Below are 22,746 nucleotides of genomic sequence, written 5' to 3'. Positions count from 1 at the left end.
TTTTAACATATCCCACCCTCAAGGGGTGGTCCCCTCAGTCAATACCCTCCTACTTCCTGCAACCATATCTCAGTTTCAGTGGAATAGCAGTAGAGTATACAACCAAACCCCAAAAGAGGGGCGGGGGCGGCGACTGTCGGAGGACTCAGAGAAAGGAATTTTACAGGTAAGATTTTACAAAAATTCCGTTTTCTCTTACGTCCTCCGACAGTCGTCGCCTCTTCATATTCGTCACATATGGGGGCGTCCCAAAGCAGTGCAAACATGAGGGGTGGGAAACGTATCCGCGCCGAAAGGCAACGCAGTCTCCGCATCAAAGAAAGGAACCTTACCAAAGGAAGGAACCCAGCTGGGCAACAGGAAAAAACAGGTGCTCAACAGGAGCAACAACCCAGGAAAAGACAAATAACCAGGGGATAAAAAACTTATCCCAACAGCCAGAGGTCCCCAACAAGGGACCCTAGGGAATCGCCGCACTAAGAACCTTGCGGCCAAAGGAAGCATCCGCCGATGCCTGAACATCTACTTTGTAGAATTTTGTGAAAGTGTGCACGGTCGACCAGGTCGCCGCCTTACACACCTGGGCTACAGAAGCCCCATGACGACAGGCCCAAGACGTACTCAGAGATCTAGTAGAGTGCGCCTCACAGGCACAGGGGGAACCTTCCCCTGCAAAGCATAGGCCTGTTCAATGGTCTGCCTGATCCATTTGGCGATGGTAGAGGCCGACGCCGCCATGCCCTTCCGAGGACCCTCTGGAAGAACAAACAAGGAATCCGTCTTTCGAAAAGACTCAGTCGATTTAAGGTAAACCCTTATCGCCCGAACAACATCCAAAGAATGTAATCTCACCTCCTTTGGATGTTTAGGCTTCGCGCACAGCGAAGGCAAGACAATATCCTCATTAAGATGGAATTCCGAAACTCGCTTCGGAAGAAAAGAAGGATTAGGTCGCAAGACGACCTTCTCCAAATGAACAACCAGATACGGAGACTTGCAGGACAAAGCCGCCAGCTCCGACACTGCGAGCCGAAGTGATCGCAACCAAAAAGGCAACCTTTTTGGACAACATAGACAACGAGATCTCCCTGATCTGTTCAAAAGGAGCACGTTGTAACACAGATAGAACGAGATTCAAGTCCCAAGGGGGCAGAGGATCCCTCCTAGGAGGAACCAGATGCCGCACTCCCTGAACAAAAGTGCCAACCAAGGAGTTGGAAGCCACGGGACGTTGAAACAGAACGGCCAGCGCAGACATCTGACCCTTTATCGTAGCCAGCGCCAAACGCTGATCGACACCCGTTTGAAGGAAGGACAGCACTCGGGAAACCGAGTACGTGCGGGGTGAAAACCCCCTGGACTCACACCAGGCAAAATAGGCCTTCCAAGTACGGTAATAAACCTTCCCCGAGGAAGACTTCCTCGCGTTGATCAAGGTATGAACGACCTCTGGGGAGAGACCCTTCTCCTTCAGGACCTCGGTCTCAACAGCCAGGCCGTCAAAGCCAGCGACTGTAAAGCAGGATGGTATATCGGCCCTTGAGACAGGAGATCGTCTCGAAGAGGCAGACGCCACGGGGCGTCGACCACCAGATTCACGAGGTCTGCGTACCAGGACCGGCGAGGCCAGTCCGGTGCCACAAGAATCACCGTGCTGCGTTCCGAGTGTAACCTGCGAAGGAACCTGGACAGCAACTGAATCGGTGGAAACGCGTACATCAGCTTGTACTGATGCCACGGGGCCACTAACGCGTCCGACGCGTCTGCCCGAGGGTCGCGCGTCCTTGCCACGAACCTTCTCACCTTGTTGTTGAGACGAGACGCGAACAGGTCCACATCTGGAAGACCCCACTTCGCGCACAACATCTGGAAGACAGCCGGGTGGAGAGACCATTCCCCCTGATCCAGGGTCTGGCGACTCAGATAGTCCGCCTGCCAGTTCTCCACCCCTGGAATGTGAACCGCCGTTATCGCCGGGACATGAGTCTCGGCCCAAGACAGAATGTCGGCCACTTCGAGCCGCTCGGGCACTCCTGGTGCCCCCTTGGTGGTTGATGTAGGCCACCGCCGTGGCATTGTCCGTCTGCACCCGAACCGGGCAGCCCTGCAGCCGGTCCGTCCAGCGATGAAGACAGAGATTTATCGCACGCAATTCCAGAATGTTGATCGGAAGGGAGGACTCCCCCTCCGACCAAGTCCCCTGGGTGGACAGAATGCCCAGAACACCACCCCAGCCCGACAGGCTGGCATCCGTAGTGATTACCGTCCACGAGATAGGACGAAACGACTTGCCCCCGGACACCATCGGGGACTGGAGCCACCACAGAAGGTCTCTTCTGGTGCGATGACTCAACGAGATTTGAAGATCCAGGGATTGAGGTCGCCCGTCCCACATGGACAGGATCTCCGCTTGGAGACCCTGCGTGTGAAACTGGGCGAAGGGAATCGCCTCGAAGGCCGAGACCATCAATCCCAGACATCTCATGCACGTCCGCAGAGACGAGTGCGGAACGTCCCTGAGGGACCTGACTTCCTCCTGAAGAGTTCCGAGTTTGTCTTCCGGCAGGAAGACCTTCGCCTGCACCGAGTCCAGAATCATTCCCAGGTAGGGAAGATGAACCGACGGACTCAGTGTCGACTTTGGAAAATTTAATCGTCCAACCAAACTCCTGCAGAGTTTGCATCGTGACAGACAGGTCCTTCTCCAGACCCTGGCTGGTCGCAGACCGAACCAGAATGTCGTCCAGATACCCCAGGACAGAAATGCCCTGGGCCCTCAATAATGCCAGAACCGGTGCAAGCACCTTGGTGAAGACCCGCGGAGCCGAGGCGAGACCAAAAGGCAACGCCACGAACTGGTAGTGATCCTCCGCAATGGCGAATCGAAGGTACCTCTGGTGACCCTCGAAAATGGGGATGTGAAGATACGCATCCTTCAAATCGATGGAGGCCATGAATTCCCCCGGAACAAGGGCAGCCACCACCGACCGCAGGGATTCCATGCGGAACTTGCGAACCCGCACAGAGCGGTTCAGAGCCTTCAAGTCCAGAATTGGACGAACCTTGCCCTCCTTTCTGGGCACGGTGAACAGATTGGAATAAAACCCCCGAAATCTGTCCCGATGAGGCACCGGAACTACCACTCCCTGAGCCCTCAGGTCCCGCACCGCCAGGTGCAGGTCCCGTAAACGCTCTGGAGACAGTTGAAGATTTGAGGGAAAAAATCTGCTCTCCGGCCGAGAGAGAAACTCGATCTTGTAACCAGATCGAACGATCTCCTGAACCCATCTGTCCCGCACGCGGGCCAACCAGGGCTGAAGAAAACCGAGCAAGCGTCCCCCCACCCCAAAACTGGGTGAGGGCGCCCCTTCAGGCCGCACTGTTATGGGCTGCGGATCCGGATTGACCGGACTTCTGTTTTCCAGACCAGGGCTTCTTCTGAGAGCCTTGACCTTTGAACGGTTTGCCCTTGTAGTGCGACCGAAAGGCACGAAAGGACCCCTGAGGGGGCCGAAAATTAGCATGCTTCTTCCCAGAAGCCCCCTTAGCCTTGGGGAAATGGGGCAAGAGAGTGCTCTTACCTCCGGTGATCCCCTTAATCAACACATCCAAGGACTCCCCAAAAAGGCGAGACCCATCATAAGGCAGATTGGCTAAGGTCTTACGTGAAGATTGGTCCACCGACCAACATTTCAACCAAACCAGGCGGCGAGACAACACCGCCACGCTGTGCACACGTGCAGCCAACGGGACTAGGTCCAAGTCCGCATCACACAGATACATGACACCCTGGTGGATTTGATCCACCATATTCAGGGTCGCCGGCGAGGCCGAATCGGCCACTAGGACGCGCCTAAGCATCTGCGTCCAACTTGCGACCGCCTGGGCCGCCATGAGAGAGGCAAACAGAGCCTTAAGCATAGAACCCGTAACAGAATAAGTATGACGGGCAAGAGACTCCAATCTCCTATCCGTGGCATCACGGAACACAGGGGAATCCTCTGCAGGAATCGCAGTGGATTTGTTTAAAACCGCAATTGCTTGATCCACTGGGGGTGGCACACACCACCTTTCATCAGTGGAAGGCGAGAAAGGATAACGCAGCTTGAACCTACTTGGTACAGCAAAAGGTTTGCGTAGATTGCGCCATTGTTCCTTAACAGCGCGCTGAAAATCATCATTGCAGGGAAAAACCTGCGGCGTCCTGCGTTTCCTCTGCGTCCCATAAGCCGCCAAGGCAGCGGGGGGACACACTTCATCCTGCAAACGCAGCGTTTGTTTTATGGAAGCAATCAATTCATCCATGATTGCAAGCTCTTCAGGCGAGCCAGGGGGAGAATTATCAACCCCTTCAACTTCAGCCTCCACCTCGGACCCCACTAGATCCAGGGAGGAGCGGGACCCCGATAAGGAGGCCCCCGCCATAACAGCCCCATCACCTTCACCCTCAGAATCAGAGGAAAGAGAAACTCTGGGTCTTTTAGTAGATTGAGCAGCCACCAGCATCTGCACCTGAGCAGCAAGGCCAGCCACAATAGTGGCTAAATCCCCCCCTGGGGGGGAAACAGCGGTCCCCTGGCTTTCCACCAAGGCGGTAGGAAATTTGCCCTCCTGAGAATCCATTGCCCCTATTACAAATGCCGGATAATAAAGGGTTAACTGCCCCTTTAACAAGCGCGGCGAGCGCAGCCCACCGCACCACACACAAGTACAATGAGACCCCCACAGGGACAATAAAACTGACACAGGCAATGGATAAGAAGGATATAACCTGAGGAGACCCTCGCCACTGCTGCTGCCTCGATCGGTGTTCCTGGAGAAGAGGAAGTGATGCGGCCAGGGCGCTCTATGAAAGCCTATGGGAGGCTACAAGAAAATGGCCGCCATGCATGTAGAACATGCGGCCGGAGCAAGTGTAGGCAAAATGGCGCCGTTTGGCGCCGAAACCGCCGCTCCACAGTACAGTAATGCACACATGTCATCCATGTATAAAAAAACATGTTAGATCGCCGCAGCGATCGCTGTATAGTGCCCAAACATGCCACAAAACATGCCCCACAGCACACAGCTTCTCACACTGACAAAGCTGACACAGATTGGGTCACACAGCTCCCCCCCCCCCTTGCAGCCCGCAGCCGAGTGATAGGGAGATAAACAGTGAGAACAGAGGCAGGTTACACAGTCCCAGACTGACACCCCCCCCAGACAGACAGGTCCCCACATAGATACACTTACCTCACAATGGCGTGGGGGACCCGCACAGGCGAACAAGCCGCTGCACATGAGGCAGGGAGAGTCGCATACAAGACGCACAGAATGGGGGTTAAGAAACCGCACAGCGTCCAGTGAGGTAGCCACCTCACCAATCATCCCTGCACCGAACAGGGATGGGTCGTTCACTGTGCCAGGAGCGTTACCTGGCTGAACGCTCGATGGCAGGCTGGGAAGCCACTGACCCACGACCTGCGACCAGGGGGATCAGCCCGAGACCCAGCCCGCATGATCCTCTTCATCCGAAGAACTAACTAATGCTGACAAAAAGAACAGCTTAAGGTAGAGAGTTAAGGTAGAGAGAAAACTCAAACAAAAAATCAAAAAAGAAGAAAGAGTCTGGGGCACAAAGCCCCAGCACAGAGAGAGCCAGCCACTCCTGACAAGCTAGACATTGAAACTGAGATATGGTTGCAGGAAGTAGGAGGGTATTGACTGAGGGGACCACCCCTTGAGGGTGGGATATGTTAAAAGCTTTAATGTTAACATATTCTGTTGCCTAGCTACTCCTTCGGAGCAAAGTCTAATACCCCATATGTGACGAATATGAAGAGGCGGCGACTGTCAGAGGACGTAAGAGAAACATATATAATGTTTGGGGGTTCTAAGTAATTTTCTAGCAAAAAAGAGTCAATTTTTAGATGTAGGAGCGAAGTGTCACAATAGGCTTGGGAAGAAGGTGGTTAAAGCGGAGCTCCACTTGAAAGGGGAAGCCCTGCTGGTTGCACCCTCCCTCCACTGCCACATTTGTTTTTGTTTTTTTTTGGGGGGGGGGGGGGAGTGGGTACCTAGCTTTGACAGGTACCCGCTCCCACTTCTATCTCAGATCACCGCGGCGATCTATGTGTGTGTTCAGCCTCTCCTCCTTCCCCTGCAGCCTTCTAGGACACATACAGGTCCCAGGAGACTGCGGGACCACTCACACATTGCAGCGCGACTCACACATTGCGCAGTAAGAGTCTGGAAAGCTTTACTGCTGGTTTCCCTTACTTACAATGCGGGAGCCTGCACCCGATTGAAGAAATGGCTCAACATCCCGGGATCCCTGGACAGGTAAGTGCTAGCAGCTACCGAATGTGTAGCTGCTGGGGGGAGACTGGGGCTCTTTCAGAAACCTTTGACACTGAGGCACTTTTCAAGCGCATTTGCGCTAAAAAAAGCGCCTGAAAAGCTCACGAAAACCAATTTCCATTAAAAACAATGAATGCTTTCACACTAGGGCGATGTGCTGGCAGGGCGGTGAAAACTCCTGCAAGCAGCATCTTTGGAGCACTAAAGAAAAAAAAAAAAAAAAAAAAGTGCCTCAAATGCACCTCTACCCATTAACTACCTCAATACTAGGCACTTAAACCCCCTTCCTTCCCAGACCAATTTTCAGCTTTTAGCTCTGTTGCATTTTGAATGACAATTGCGCGGTCATGCAACACTATACCTAAACCAAATTTCTGTCATTTTTTCCCCACAAATAGAGCTTTTGTTGGTATTTGATCACCGCAAGGTTTTTTTCTTTTTTGGTGCACAAATGAAAAAAGACTGAAAAGTTTGAAAAAAAAAAAAAAAAAGTTTTATGTTATAAAATTTTGTAAATAGATACGTTTTTTTTCCTGCACTAATGAGGCCGCACTGACAGGCACTGATGAGGAGGCACTGATATGCAGCACTATGTGGCACTGATAGGTAGCACTGATATGCAGCATTGGTGGGCACTGATAGGCAGCGCTGATGAGCACTGAAAGGCAGCACTGATGGGTGGCACTGATAGGCAGCACTGATGGGCAATAATGGGCGGCACTGATAGATGGCAATAATGGGCACTGGTGGGCAGCACTGATAGATGCCATTGGTGGGCAGCACTGATAGGGAGGGCACCAGTGGCAGGCTCTCTGAGCCCTGATTGCCATCCCTGGTGGCCATGGTGGGCATCCCTGGTGGTCATGGGTGGGCATCCCTGGTGGCTCTAGTGGCACCCCAGGGCTGCACTGGTAATCAATGTTCTGATTACCAGCACAGACCCCCCCTGTGATCAGTGAGTAATTAGAAATACTCACTGATCCCCTGGCTGCAGCACAGATAGTCTTCTCCTCATTTACAGGATCTGTGTGAGGAGAAGGAGATCAAAGTCGTTACAACGGCTGTATTTACTTTACATGACAGCTGTGATTGGACACAGCCGTCATGTGATCAGGAGGACCAATCACAGGGCCCTCCTGCCAAAACTTGTTGCTCTGTGTCCGAGGGACACAGGCACATCGAGAGCGCGCCGCTGCGCGATCTCGCTCCTTCTGCAGGACGTTCGGAACGTCCGATCAGAAGGACGAGACTCCCACCCGGCCGTATACATGTACAGTGGCCGGGTGGGAGGTGGTTAAAGAAGTAAACCCTCTGGAAAAAAAAAAAAAAACCTGTAATGACAAAGGCATAATGAGCTACATACTAGCTCATTATGAAGTACTTACCTAAAAAACAAAGCCCCCGCAGTGCTGACAGGACGGCCGACATGTTGGGCCGTTCCGCTTCCTGGATCGCGTCCTCCGGCCATTTGACTGACTGGAGGCGCGATTACATCGCTCCCGCACGCATGTTCGCACGTTCACGGCATAGGGCTCTGAAGGAACGGCAGGGGTGGCTGTTCCTTCAGAGCGCATGCGCCGACGACGTCATCGGCTGCATGCTCTGTAAATATCTCCTAAACAGTGCAAGTTTAGGAGATATTTATAGCACCTATAGGTAAGCCTTAACCACTTTACCTCCGCCCACAGTAATATTACTGCGGCAGAGTGGCTCGTTATCGTCTGACGACGTAGTACTACGTCGTCAGACACTCCCCCTTCTGGGCGGCGCTTGCGCGCCGCCGGAGGCTCGCTCCCGCTGTTTTCATTCACAGCGGGAGTCGGGCCAGGGGAGGAGCAGCGGCGATCGCCGCTGCTCTGCCCCGATCGCCGGGGATCTAGTGTGGACATCCGCCCGCCTGTGTAAACACAAGCGGGCGGATCTCCATAGTGACAGGGAGTGACAGATCGGACTGTTCAGCATAGCTGGACATCCGATCTGTCCATGACTCACTCAGTCACCTCCCCCCCCACACGTCAGTAAGCACCAGGCATACATTAACCCCTCCCTCTCCAATAAAATTAACCCCTTCCCTGCCAGTGTCATTTTTACAGTAACAGTGCATATATATAGCACTGATTACTGCAGTAATGTCACTGGTACCCCCAAAAGTGTCAAAAATGTCAGTCAAGGGTCCGATCTGTCCGCCGCAATGTCGCAGTCCCGCAAAAAAAAAAAAAAAAAAAAATCGCAGATCGCCGCCATTACGCGTTAAAAAAAAAAAACACCAAAAATGACAGAAATCTTTCCCTTTGTTAGTAAACGCAATAACTTTTGCGCAAACCAATCAAAATACGCTTATTGCGATTTTTTTTTACCAAACATAGGTAGCAGAAAACAAATTGGCCAAAAATTTTTAAAAAAATTGGTTTTTACATCTTTTTTGGGGGGAATTTCATATAAAAAAATGTTAAAAATATTGTTATTTTTTCAAAATAAATGCTCTTTTTTTGTTCATAGCGCAAAAAGTAAAAATCACACAGGTGATCAAATACTACCAAAAGAAAGCTCTGTTTGTGGGAAAAAAAGGACGTAAATTTAGTTTGGGTACAGCGTCGCACGACCGCGCAATTGTCAGTTGAATTCGCACAGCGCTGAATCGCAAAAAGTGGCCTGGACGGAAGACAGCAAAATCCTCCGGTGGTAAAGTGGTTAAAGCGGAGTTCCACCCTAAATTTATACTTACCTCCATCTTCTCGCTTCGGGTCACCTGAAAAACAAATGGATAATCGCATTTTTTTTTTTTTTACTTACCTTGTAGAGAAAATATACTTACCTTACTTCCTTCTTCCTCCCCTCGGCGACCACGGTGATTCGTCACTTCCTGGCTTTTGCAATGATTCCTGGGAGCTGAACGTCATCGCTCCCAGGAATCAATGCACCTGCACCGGCCCCGTCAGTTCCGGGGCGCGCGCGTCATTCCCTTCTAAACAGCTTCTGGGCATGCCCAGAAGCTGTGGAGGGATGACGCGCGCGCACCGGAAGTGACGTCGGGGCCGGGGCAGTGCATCATGGGACCGAAGAAGACGGAAGAGGACGCAGAAAAGGATCGCGCTGGCTTCAAGCTGCCCACACCTGAGATGGCAGCGCTGGACAAGACATTTTCAAGGTAAATATTTCTCCCAAAAAGGTAAGTGCAACCCGGGACAGATCAGAGGCTAGCCATTGTGGAATGTGCTAGCCCTGACTGTCCCGGGGGTATTTTTATTAAAAAAATGTATAACCAGGGTGGAACTCCGCTTTAATATAGGTAAACGATTTTAAAGTGGGTTTACACTCATTTTAAAATAAATGGGAAACACCTCAAAAGTGCACAAAAAAGCACTTCAAAAGAGCCTCAAAATGGTTCTTTTGAGTCACGTGACCTTCTATAAAGCGCACTGGCGTTTTATGGGCAGTTTTCAAGTGCCTCTTAAGAGCCCTTTCACACTGAGGCGCTTCTAAACTGCTCATAAAACGCTAAGCGCTTTTCAGGCATTTACAGTGCGCTTTTTAAAGGACACATGATTCAAAAACTGTTTTGGAGGTGCTTTTAAACTGCTTTTTAGGTGCTTCCCATTAATTTAAATGGAGGGGGGCGTTTTTAAGGCACTTTTTTTTCTCTTTTTAGCTCTCCAAATGTGCTGCATGTCAGATTTTTTTTCACCGCACTGCCAGCACACCTCCTCAGTGTGAAAGCATTCATTGGTTTTAATGGGAAGCATTTTTCGTGAGCTTTTCAGGCAGTATTTGCAGCTTTTATTAATGACTGGAGAACCTCAGCACACCCAGACAGAGCAGTGTGAATGGGCCCTCAGTCCTATACCCCAGAAGAAGCATTTATAGAGGAATAATACAGCAATGGCCGCTCCATCCCCCCTCATCTACACACACAGCACACAGGAGCCCGCTCAGAAACCCCGCCCAGCCCCCCGGTCTCCGGAAAAGCCCCGCCCAGCCCCTCCGCTCCTCCTTATGAACCGCCAGAAGAGAAGCCGACGCCATTTTGTGAAGCGGCATACAGAAGAGGAAGGTGGTCACTTAGCGGCGGGTACGGACAGCGAGAGGTCGTGGAGGAGGAGAAGAGACCGAGCATCGGCACACTCCTCGTCACCTACAGAAGCAGCAGTCATGAGCGACGCGGAAGTGAAGAAGGTGGAGACCAGAGTGAGTGTTATCCCCGCGGCAGTGCTGCCCGCCCCCAGGGCTAAACGTGTGTGGGACTGTGTGTGTCACTGTGTGTGTGGTGAGGCTGGGTGGAGTGTGAAGCTAAGGGAATGTTCGGGAAGAAGCAGCGGCTTTGTGTCTGAAACAAGATGGCTCCTCTGTAGACAGACGGCGGAGAGCGGCCCCGGGGTATGTATAGTGTGTGTGCGGGCACAATCAGCCCGGGAGGGGGCGACAAAGAGTGATCAGTGCGGGTGAGAAGAATGCCCCCTTTGCGGTGACCTATAGTGAGGATCACAAGTCTCAGAGCTGATCACCAGGAGGAGCTTTCATTTTCTGTCTCCACTGAGGTGTAATCTAATCCCATGGCTGCTTATCCTTCATGAATGGAGGAGCCCAGGGCCTCATACATACAGGAGGAGTAAAACATGCAGGATGATTACTGGCTGTCTATGGGAATGTGTACACCTCAGTAAATACTACATTGGGAGAAAAGTCTGAGTAATGTATGTCTGTACATTCTAACAGTGGCTGTTAGATTCACATACATGTCATAATTGGACATTTTATTGCGGATTCTTCTGTCAACAAGATCCCGTGCATACACCTCAGTAAGTTATGTCTCTCTCCAACTGGCCTAAGGCAGATTTTTTTTTTCACTTTTTGGGTCAAATCAGCAAGTTGGAAAAAAGCTTGATTCTCCCATTCAAGGTGGATGAGAATCACCCAGACTGGTGCCTTCTCTGCCATCACAATACACTGATCACAGCTGCTTGCTATAGCCAGCGGCACTGGTCGTTCAGCCATTTTCCAACACGCTGGCTGTACAGAAGTTGGCAGACTAAGGGCACTTTCATACGGGCTTTCCAATCGGGTCTGCCTGTCAGTTGGACCTGATCGGATTCTTCATGCACCTCTATGGATCAGTGGTGACCTCTCTGCTGACGCCCGCTGCCATCTGATCCTCTCTGAAATCCAGACAGATGGAAACCCCATTTTCTATCCGTCTGGAGGATCGGATGCAAACGGACAGGCAGTTAGTCTTCATCCGATCTCCCATAGAGAGTGGGGCTCTGTCTAGAATTTTCGTTCACAGAACTTTTTTACTGTTTACGTATATTGTGTACACAACTTTCCACAGACTATTCCAATTGTTCGTACAAATTCCCAAAGGGATAAACTCCCAGGTTTTTTTCTTGTATGAGAACAGATTTTTCGTCTAGTGTATACAGTTTTCATACAAGAAAAGAGACTGCGCATTATCAGAAAACAAAAAGCCTTTGAGAATTTTCGATCCGTTCTGATTTGCTGTGAAATGAGGAAAATTGGACGATCATTTGCCTGATTCTTAGAGTGTACCCCCTTTTTGTGCTCCATCCACACTTTGAATTGCGGGGCACTTTTGCGATGCCATTACTACATAGCACCCCAGTCGTGGTACAATTTTTGCAGCATGATAAATTGCAATAATGACCAACAGAAGCTCCTGTTCCTTTCTGAGCGACAAGCTTTGTGCGTGGCAAACTTTTGTCCCAATTGGGATGCCATTAAGTAATGGCATTGCAATCGCATCCTGCATTTTGCAATGATTGGAAATTTGCAATTCTGCCCATAATTCAAGTTGCCTATGTGGGAATGGAGCCTAAGAGGTAGTTATTTGGTAGACTTGCTTTTGTACATCCAGCCTGCCTACACAAGGATTACAATTTGGGGGGGGGGGGGGGGGTTTGAGGGAATATTCCCTTTTTTTTTTTTTTGGGTTTCAGGAAACCACATGGTGCCACAGCACCGCGCAGGTGCCTTTTGGAAAAGGTTCAGGGCCTTCCATTCCCCCCCCCTTTTGGCTGTTGTGCCCATGTAAACCCATGGGCACAACAGCTGTGACTGACTTTCCTCATGGCCGGGCTGCTTGTCAAATGGGAAGTCAATTATTAGGAATCCTCCTAACCGTCACTTCAACAGTTTATCTACGTTTATGCATGCTCATTTACTGTCCCCTGAAGATTTGTCCTGGTTCTTCAGGGACCATGGGGGGAGGGGGTGATCTTGCACAATAAAGAGTGGTTGATGTTCTCTCTGTTGAAGTCATATTGGGTTCTAATTGGCTTCCATGAAGAATTGGCAGTCTTTATTGGTGGGGTTGTTGGGGCATGAGCAGACTACAGGTGATGGGCTATAATAGTGTATATCATAAGTGGCAAAGTTCTAGGCCTGGAAAATATTTGGCATGTGTTATTAGCTAGATTCTTAGAACTTGGCAATCTAGGATAGACCTTTCCTCCCAAGAAACTACAAATTGACACATACTGATCTGTAATCACATTACGCGTTCTTGCAGAATAAAAGCTTTCTTTGTGAACTTTACCTCATTGTATTTGCCTGGTGCTTGTGATTTAGATAGGGCCTTCCAGCTGCCTGCTTGCAAGGCTAAATTATCAGTGCCCTCCAGAGAGTTCTTGGGAGTAGACTGAGATCTGAGGAGGGGGAAGGTTCTTTTAGGCTCGGGTCACACTATTGCGATGCGGGAAGGCTGCGAATTCGCAGCCTTTTCCCGCATCGCACACGCACCCCCGGCAGTTCACACTGCCATATGCGATACGCTGGGGGTGTCAATGTAATCTTAACGACACCCCCAGTTTGATCGCATATCGCAGTGCGATCGTGCAGTTCGCACAGGATGGGATCGCACAAGTGTGAACCGCTGTGCGATCCGATCCTGATGCGGCTGCAAAAATGCCTCCTGTGCGTGTTTGCACCGGGTGCGATGCGAATTTAGCCATACAAACTGTATGGCTAAACTCGCACCGCACAGCTGATCGCATGTAATGTCGGAGCAGTGCGCTCCGACATTACATGCGAACCCGGCACTCGCATGAGTGTGAACCGGGTCTTATTATGGCAATACCTAATCGGGTTCCTTGCTAGGTTATGCACACAGGTGGGATCTTCCAGTGCTTCATAACGAATGGGGATGAGACAAAGGATGTAAGGGGAGAGATTGTCTGCTTACCTTTGGGAACATGTTGCAAGTTCCACCCATTTTTATGGGCCATACACACTATACAATTGTCTTTAGATTTACCAAAACCATATAATATGATGTCAAATTTAAACACTTTCCATTTGTATGCAATTTGGCAGGCACCTGCACTACATAGTAAAGGTAAATCTAAAGGAAATCTAACAAAAATGTTGTATAGTGTGAACCCAGCTTTAGGGTGGAACATCTACAGGATTTGATTTAAATCACTTAAAGCGGAGTTCCACCCTGGGAAAGTTTTTTTTTTTTTTTTTTTTTTTTTTTTTTTTTTTTTTTTTATAGAAATACCCCCGGGACAGTCAGGGTTAGTGCATTCCACAATGGCTAGCCTCTGATCTGTCCCGGGTTGCACTTACCTTTTTAGAAGAAATAATTGCCTTGAAAATGTTTTGTCCAGCGCTGCCATCTCAGGAGTGGGCAGCTTGAAGCCAGCACGATCCTCTTCTGTGTCCTCTTCCGTCTTCTTCGGTCCCACGATGCACTGCACCGGCCCTGCCGTCACTTTCGGTGCCACAGCGGCATGCCCAGAAGCTGTTTAGAAGGGTATGACGGCGCCTGTACCGGAACTGACGTCGGGGCCGGTGCAGGCGCATTGATTCCTGGGAGCGATGACGTTCAGCTCCCAGGAATCATTGCAAGCCAGGAAGTGACGAATCGCCGTGGCCACCAAGGGAAGGAAGAGGGAAGTAAGGTAAGTATATTTTCTTCTAAACAAGGTAAGTAAAAAATAAAAAAAAAGATTGCGATTATCCATTTTTTTCAGGTGACCCGGAGCAAGAAGATGGAGGTAAGTATAATTTTAGGGTGAAACTCCGCTTTAAAGGCATAATTTAAATCAACTCTATTTAAATCAGAATTTTTAAAGAGCAACTGTCACCTCTGTCCCTCAGCCACTCCTCTTCTGACCCGCTGTTGACTCACCGACAGTCCTATTCACTTTAATGGGGCGGCTGGTGATGTGGCAGTGATGCAACGAGGGGAGGGACGTGGTGGAAGCGAGTGGATTCCCGCTAACAGGCGCTGCCACTATGGCTCTAAAATGACAGGTGCTCTTTAAATGTAAGAACTTTCTTGCTGGTAAGTGTTAAATTGTGTGAATGCATCAATGCAGTGCATGTCATCTCAGATTGCAGAGCTTGGATTCATTGATTGAGTTTACTAAAAATGTAAGCATTGCAGTGTGTGTGTGTTGTATATTTTGCTCAATTTCATGCTGAATAAACTAAACTATTTTCTATTTTAGGATACATTATTATCTTTAGATAGATTTTTTATTCCAAAAGCATTAAAGAAAATTTGATAAAAAAAAAAATAAAATCTGATTTTGAATTTTCTTTGTAATCTGTTCCCAATGCTGCAGCCGCTGCCCTCTCTCCCTGTGGCAGCAATACCAAAATAAGTTTCCCGTACTAACTGTCACTTTTTAAAATCAGTGTGGGTGCATGGGGCTCATCCACAAGCCCTGGCACCCTTTGTGGTTGTCGGCTTGTAGTTCTCAATAAACTACCATGGCGCTGGGGAGCTCCAAAAGAAAAAATACATTTTTTTTTTTTTTTACCTGCAAAAGTGCATTTTTTTATTTATTTTTTTCTAAAAGGGGCACTTATCCTTTAGACTATACCTGAAGTCAAAACTAGTTTTGGATAGAGCAGAGGGATTGGAACAATTGTCAGGCTTTGTTTTCTGTGCCCCTTTTTTAAGGAGATTCCTCCTCTGTCTTGTTAACCATTATTGAAAGTAAAAGAAAATCCCACATTTTGGGTTGTCCCCTGAAAAGTAATGGAGGGGAATTCTTCCAATGGGGGCCCTAGTTCTGGTGACCTGGGGGTCCCCAAGGAATCCCCTTTGCAAGGATTTCTTCTTACTTCCTGTTTGACTTTGGGACAGGAAGTTAAGGAAATCTCTGCAATGGGACACAGGTGGTGAAAAAAAAATCTTAAGTTCATAACCCTCCCTTGCTCTAACCGAAATGGGGATGGGGGGGGGGGGGCGTATTTTGCCTATAGTTCTTCTTTTTAAGCTGGTCATACATGTATCAAAATTCAGTTGGTTCAGCAGGGTCTGGCTGAGTTTCGAACATGTATGGGCTAGGTGATCAATCAATGTGTGTACAACCAGCCTGTGATTTTTTTTTTTTTTTTTTTTTTTTCCCTGAATGATCAGTGCCGCTGGCTCTAGATAATTTTTTAGACGTGGAAGTGATTTCTCATCCACATCGAATGTGTAGATGGGGCAATCAGATCCTTTTTAATTTATTTTGTTTTTGGTATGGCCAGCCTAATGGCTGCTGGGATATGAGCAGTGCATATACATTTTTCAATTTGGCATTTCACAGCAGTTGGGATGCTACTTTAATTTTAGTGGTTTGGGTGATGCTCCTCTTTAACATTCCATAACACAATCTGATTGAATCTACTGCCCAGAGTACTATTTACCAATAGTCTACCTTCTTAGCTTACTAGAATACTGGTGCATAGCCAGTGTAATTTTGAAAGTTGTGTGTATATGTATGTATGTATGTATGTATGTGTATGTATATATATATATATATATATATATATATATATATATATATATATATATATAATATAGCTGCCCTGTAATTTTAGCTTCTATGGTTAATTTGAAGACTGCACTTGAAAGGTAAGGAGTCGGAAATAAAGCATTCCCCTCTTACATGACTGCAATATCATGTGCCTGAATTTGTACAGAGAAAGATTACAGCTCCTACATAACCATAATGGTTTTGAACATTGAGCCATGTAGGTATTTGCATTCCTTCCAACTACTGGGCTTTTATATGTTCCATTGTTACCTCACTCCGGATGGCTAACTGTTATGTGACCTCAACTTCCAAGTCCTGAAGTCTTTGGACAGATTAGTGATCTTGTCTGTAGTCACTTATAAACTATCCCCAGCCTGTAAAAGGTCCATACTGTGCTTACCTTTCCTGCAATAGCATCTTTAACCACTCCTAGACCAGAAGATTTTCCCCCTTAATGACCAGGTCATATTTTGCAATTCAGGACTGTTACTTTAACGGATAATTGCGCGGCTGTGCGATGCTGTACCCCAATAAAATTGATTTCCCTTTTTTCCCACAAATAGAGCTTTCTTTTGGTGGTATTTGATCACCTCTGTGATTTCTTTTTTTTGCACTGTTAATGTAATGACACTGGCAGGGAAAGGGTTAACACTGTGGGTGATCAAGGGGTTAAATGTGTTTCTAACTGTATGGGGGTTGAAATGATCAGAGACCTGTGTTCCTATATAGAAGGATCACAGGCGCTCTGTGATCATTTCTGAGAGAACGGTCAGCTGTGTTTACAACAGCTGACGGTTCTCTCTCAGTGGGGGAAAGATTGCAGGTGTGAGGAGGCAATCGGAGCCACCTGCCCCGTGCATTGGAGTCCCCACTGCCGAGTGGGGGGGCGGAAGCGTGCCGCCGGTGGCATACGCTCGCCCTCCTAGCTGCAGGCGTGCAACCGACATAGACCTACATTGTTTCGTGCAGGAGGAGTAAATTGATGGCGGGCGGTCCAGAAACGGTTAATCATCACTTGGCTGCTTTGCCCTCTGCAGATCAGTAGGGTGTGTGGAGTAACTGCTGCACCCCCCCCCCCGTTGTCTTTTACATCTGTAGCAACATCGAATTCAGTGACAGGAAATGGAGTGTGTGGTGGGAGGAGAACTACACCTGGAAGTGTGCAATACCTGCAGTGGGTCAAGAACAGCAAAAGCAGCAATGTTCGAAGCCATGTGGGGGTTACATTAGTTACCCTGTGGTTGCCTTAAGTGTGCTGCCAGAGGTCTGCACTATTGGCACTTGTAACCTGTGTAATATTCGGGTTTCCCAAAGAAAATGATCTCTGCATTACTCCTTTCACTGGCAGACTTGTCATGCAGGCAGCCCAGGGAATTATATACTCACTCACACTCTCTCTGGCTGCTAAAGCAGACGGGGATGTATGCAAGTCTGACAAGCCAACAGTTGGCTTCCATGCACCCCCAGTACATTTGCCATTCACTTCATTTCTTGCAGGTGTTTTATTTACATTTTTTAAAGATCAATAGTGGTGGAGTTAAGTGAACTAACTGCGAGTACAAAGAGAACTGCATTAGAGTAGATTTTAATGCCAAAATGAATCTTTCCCACGGTTGCTCCCAAATGTATTTAAGTTTTATGTTGGCAGACTATAGAATTTGTGATAATGCATTGGATCCCCATGGCCCCTGAGAACTGTTGTTTATTTATGGTGTTTACTAAAAACGGTGTAGGATTAAATTCTGTAGCCTGGCTGGTTTGTTTCTTTTGCCCTCTTTTGTGCTTTCCACGGGAAAGATTGGGTTTTCAAAATAAAAAATCCTACTCGACCTTGTCCCAATGTTTTTTCTCTAAGATCGAGAACTAAGCGGTCACATGACTCCGGTTAGCCCAGCTCTTGGTTCACTTCTGTCAGTCTCCACTCTGCAGCACTCATTTGAGGGTCGGTCTGGAGAGGAGCAGGCGCACGTGACTAGAGCAAAAGTGTACTCATCTGACAGAAGTGTAGCTATACTTAAGGTTTTAAATGAAACTGAGCAAAATCCACTATGGCACAAGTCCTTTTTAAGTTGGGAGTATTGTAAAAGCATTGATTTGTAAAGCAGCTGTATTATGATCTTGAAGCTTTCATGTTAATATGTCCCCATGTAGTATGTCTTTTGTATGACAGCAACAGAGCTTTTGTATGACAGCAACAGTATGCCCCTGGCATACTTAATCCTTTGTTCAGGTAAACCAGGTGCCTATTGTGTAGTAAAAGTATAGTTTATGATTTAAAAAAAGTCTTGTGACTTGCTTGAATTTTGCATTGAAAATAGTGGGGAGTAAACAATATAATCTCCATACTCCCCTAATTTAAGATTTTTTTTTTTTTTTTTTTGTAGAGCTTAAATTTGTGCATTTCTAGAACTCCACTATGGATACAGCAGAATTCTTGCGTTTTGGTTTAATTCTACATTTATGTAATTTAGAACAGAAATATTCACGGTTTGACTACTTGCCAAGTATCATTTGCTTCTCCTTCAGACATTTGTACTGCTGCAGTTCTTCTGGACTGCCAACCTCCTTGTATATGGGTGTCAACTGTTAACCAGTTCCCATCCGCGCTACAGCCTATATACGGCTGCAGCGCGGACTCGAATTTTCGGGAGGCCGTTTTTAAACGGCCTCCCAGTGACACGCCCCCCGCGCGCTCCCGCGAGCGCGCAGCGGGGAGAATCTGTGTCGGCCGTGTCCCTTGGACACAGCCGATCACAGATCGTGGTGAATGGCCAATCACAGCGGCCATTCACCACGTGATCGGATCATCCAATGAGAGATGATCTCATATGTAAACATATGAGATCATCTCTCATCGCCGGCGCTCCTTCCTCACACGGAGCCTGCAGTGTGAGGAAGGAGGGAGAGCTGCACAGCGCCAGGGACAAAGAGACATGTAATCAGGGCACTGATTACCAGTGCCCTGATTACTAAAAGGTAAAAAACATACACAGTGCCCCCCCATCAGTGCCCACAGTGCCCTCCATCAGTGTCCCCCATCAATGCCCACAATCAGTGCCCATAGTGCTGCCAGTCAGTGCCCATCAGTGCCTGCTCATCTAGGCACTGATAAGCACTGACTGGCAGCACTATGGGCACTGAGTGTGGGCACTGATGGTGCTGCCCATCAGTGCTCATCAGTTCTGCTCATCAGTGCCACCCGTCAGTGTCCATCAGTGCCATCCGCCAGTGCCCATCAGTGCCGCCCGCCAGTGTCGCCTCTCAGTGCCCAGCAGTGCCACCTCAGTGCCCAGCAGTGCCACCTCAGTGCCCAGCAGTGCCACCTCAGTGCCCAGCAGTGCCACCTCTCAGTGCCCAGCAGTGCCGCCTATCAGTGCCGCCTATCAGTGCCGCCTATCAGTGCCGCCTATCAGTGCCGCATATCAGTGCCGCCTATCAGTGCCGCCTATCAGTGCCACCTATCAATGCCGCCTATCAGTGCTCATCATTGCGGCATATTAGTACCTCCTCATCAGTGCCCATAAGTGCCACCTCATCAGTGCCCATAAGTGCCACCTCATCAGTGCCCATAAGTGCCACCTCATCAGTGCCCATCAGTGCAGCCTATCAGTGCCCATCAGTGCCGCCTCATCAGCGCCCTTCAGTGAAGGAGAAAAATTTATTTTCAAAATTTACTCACAGAAAATAAGAAAAACTTTTTTTTTTTTTCAAAATTTTCTGTCTTTATTCTTTTTTTTGTAAAAAATAAAAAACCCAGAGATGATTAAATACCACCAAAAGAAAGCTCTATTTGTGTGAAAAAAATGATAAAAATTTCAAATGGGTACAGTGTAGCACGACCGCGCAATTGTTATTCAAAGTGTGACAGCGCTGAAAGCTGAAAATTGGCCTGGATGGGAAGGGTGTTTAAGTGCACAGTAGGCAAGTGGTTAAGCAAAGTTTAGGCTCAGTTAGTACCAGCTGTCCCACTTTAAAGATGTTACTACAGAGTGAGCCCAGCTTCTCAGAACGTTGTCTTAAAACATTTATCCATACTGGAATTCAAATGAACAAGAATAGATAAGCTTAGGAAAGAGGCCTTTTAGAATGGCAGTCTTTTTTAGCCCCAAAGAACTTTGTTTAAATGATAAAGGAGTATCTTATTCGCTCCACAATATGGGCACCTGAAATTACACCTATATGAATATGTAGGATGTTCTATTCCCAAATCAGAGGTATTTTGCAGTTGGTTGCCCCCTCTGTGACTTGGAACAGCCTCTACTCTTTTGGGGTGATGGCTCATTCAGCCAAGAGATTGTTGGTAAAGTTGAGTATTGGCAATCGGTGTTCAGAATTCATCCCAAGCTTATCCAGAAGGGTTATTGGGGCTTTTTGCAAGCAACTCTTCCAATTCCTTTACACCACATTTTGTCAAACCATCTTAGGATTCGACTTTTGTGCACAGGGCATATAATAGATGAGAAAAGGACTTTCCTTATTAATGGAAGCTTAAAATTGTCTAAAGTTGTCATTGTATGACCCATTGTTCACAGCAAACACCAATTCAACCATCTGGAAGGTTATCCACATTTTTGGACATTGTGTATCTTGTTATGGGTAAATGAATTGATAGTGACTGATACTCACAGATAAAACCCATAGCATAATCCCCATAAGTGAATGCATGCTCTTGCCCACTTTTGATTTCATGTGCTCTAAAGGGAGACTGCATGCTTTGGACCTGGCTGTTCCCTATATAGTTATACTGTGGAGACATTGGAAGAACATTATAAAAATTTGACCAGTTGGCTTAAATTCTCTGCTCAAAGAAGTATGGCCAAATCTTTTTTGGCAATCTTTCACCTAAGGGATTCAGGAGTGTAGTTCTGTCTACACTCCTGTGATCCATTTTCAGCCAAAAGAGGGCTCAAGCATGCAGTTGGCTGATGTCACTCAGCTGTCCTGACAACTTCAGTCTGAATTCACCCAAATGCATGGACCAGAAGCTGGCTCAAACTCTCAGCTTAGCTGCTGGGGAACTGTGCCAGTTGCTCTCTGCCCAGCACTCCAGTGAGCACTGTAGGGGCAGAGAGCGAGTGACAGTCACAGCTCTCTGCTCAGAGCGGAGTGGAGGACTTAACGATCAACAGTGTTTCTCTCAATTTTCAATGCAGAGGTAAGGAGGAACAGGTGTAGATTAGGATTAATGCTACATCCACCTGGGTGGGTTTGTTTTTTGTTTTTGCAAACCCCGTACTTTCAAGTTAAATTTTGAAAATTAGATAGAAGCTGGTTGTTCTACACGGCTGTTTCAGAATATTTTTTTTTTTTTTTAATTCTCCAATCTTGGTAAATTATTTTTATTTTTGGCATAGAGTAGGGATGGTGTTAAAACATTTATTTAAATTTTATGTCCTGTTCCAGAGGTTTCTCGTTGCTGTCTCTCCTGAAGACTCAACAGACAATCTTTTTTCCAGTGAACTTGGGCTCCGTTTCCACTATTGACTTGTTGTGCGACTTGACACGTGTCAAGTCGCACAGCAAGTCAAAAGCCATTCATTTCAATTTGGCCCGTTCTAAGTGCTGCGACTTCAGTCGCCGCAACTTAAATAGTTTGCACTACTTTTGGGCTGACTTCAGTGCGACTTTTTTCTATGAGGGACAAGTCGCACTGAAAGCCGCAAACAATTTACACTACAAAGTCGCGCTAGAAGTAGCATGACTTTGTAGCTGCAATAGTGGAAACTGAACCTTAATCTGACAACTGTGGAAAAAAAAAAAAAAATCAGTCGGCTTCCTTTAGCAGTAAATTTAATAGACGTATGGGAATCTTTCCATTTTATTTATTTTTAATCTTGCATAGCTGAATGCAGCATCTGCCCCCTGCCGACTCTAATGCTGGCCATACACTATATGAAAAAGCGGCTGAAATTCGGTCATTTGGACAGTTTTTGCTCTTCGGCCAGTTAATGGGCACGAATCGGTAAACGGTTGTGCCGTTTTTGAGCAGAAAAAAAAACGAAGGACAAGTTTGGAAATTGCCTGTTGAGCGATAAATTGAAAGGTTAATGTGTTTCTCTCCCAAACGGTTTGCACTAGGTATATGTGAAAAAAAACACTCATTTATGTTCGTTTTGGAAATTGAGTTTGAACGATGAGTTCGAACGATTTGTCGCATAGTGTATGGCCAGCATATTGCGGAGAACTGAGTGTTCAAAACACCGCTGATCGCTCAGTTCTCACAGCTCCCTGAGCAGAGAGCTGCTTACTGTTATAAGTGATTCACAGAAGTACAGCCAAAGCAGCTCTGTCTGTACTTCTACTTTAAATCCCCCCCCCCCCACCACCATCCCAAAGGTAAAACTTCTGCATAGTGTTCAAGTGATTGTAAAGGCACAGCTTTAAAAACAAACCTTTTTTATATACTTGCCTGCTCTGTGTAATGATTTTGCACAGAGCACCCCCGATCCTTCTCTGCTTGGCTCCTCCCCCTTGCGGCATGTCAAAGCAAGCTCATTGCAGAAGGTTTTTTTACCTTCAATGCATAGAATGCATTAGGGTAAAAAGCCTTCTGCCATTAGGATCACTTTAACCACTTCAATACTGGGCACTTTTACCCCCTTCCTGGCCAGGCCAATTTTCAGCATGAAGCACT

At 47.6% G+C, this 22,746-nt stretch overlaps 1 protein-coding gene across 1 annotated transcript in view; it reads left to right on the top strand.

Moving 5' to 3' along the window:
• The first annotated feature begins 10,365 nt into the window (after positions 1–10,365).
• The window catches only part of TRA2A (transformer 2 alpha homolog), a 51,207-nt gene continuing 38,826 nt past the window's right edge, over positions 10,366–22,746 (top strand). Inside the window, exon 1 of the mRNA XM_082258746.1 lies at positions 10,366–10,527. Within this exon, the coding sequence (XP_082114872.1) occupies positions 10,492–10,527 (36 nt within the window). The 5' untranslated portion in view covers positions 10,366–10,491. The remainder of the gene's footprint in view (positions 10,528–22,746) is intronic.

This window comes from Pelophylax lessonae, assembly GCF_965119305.1.
Source record: "Pelophylax lessonae genome assembly, chromosome: 5".
In the NCBI taxonomy this organism is placed as follows: Eukaryota; Metazoa; Chordata; class Amphibia; order Anura; family Ranidae; genus Pelophylax; species Pelophylax lessonae.
Note: the sequence above shows the minus strand (reverse complement) of the source record. Positions and strands in the feature narration are given on the sequence as shown.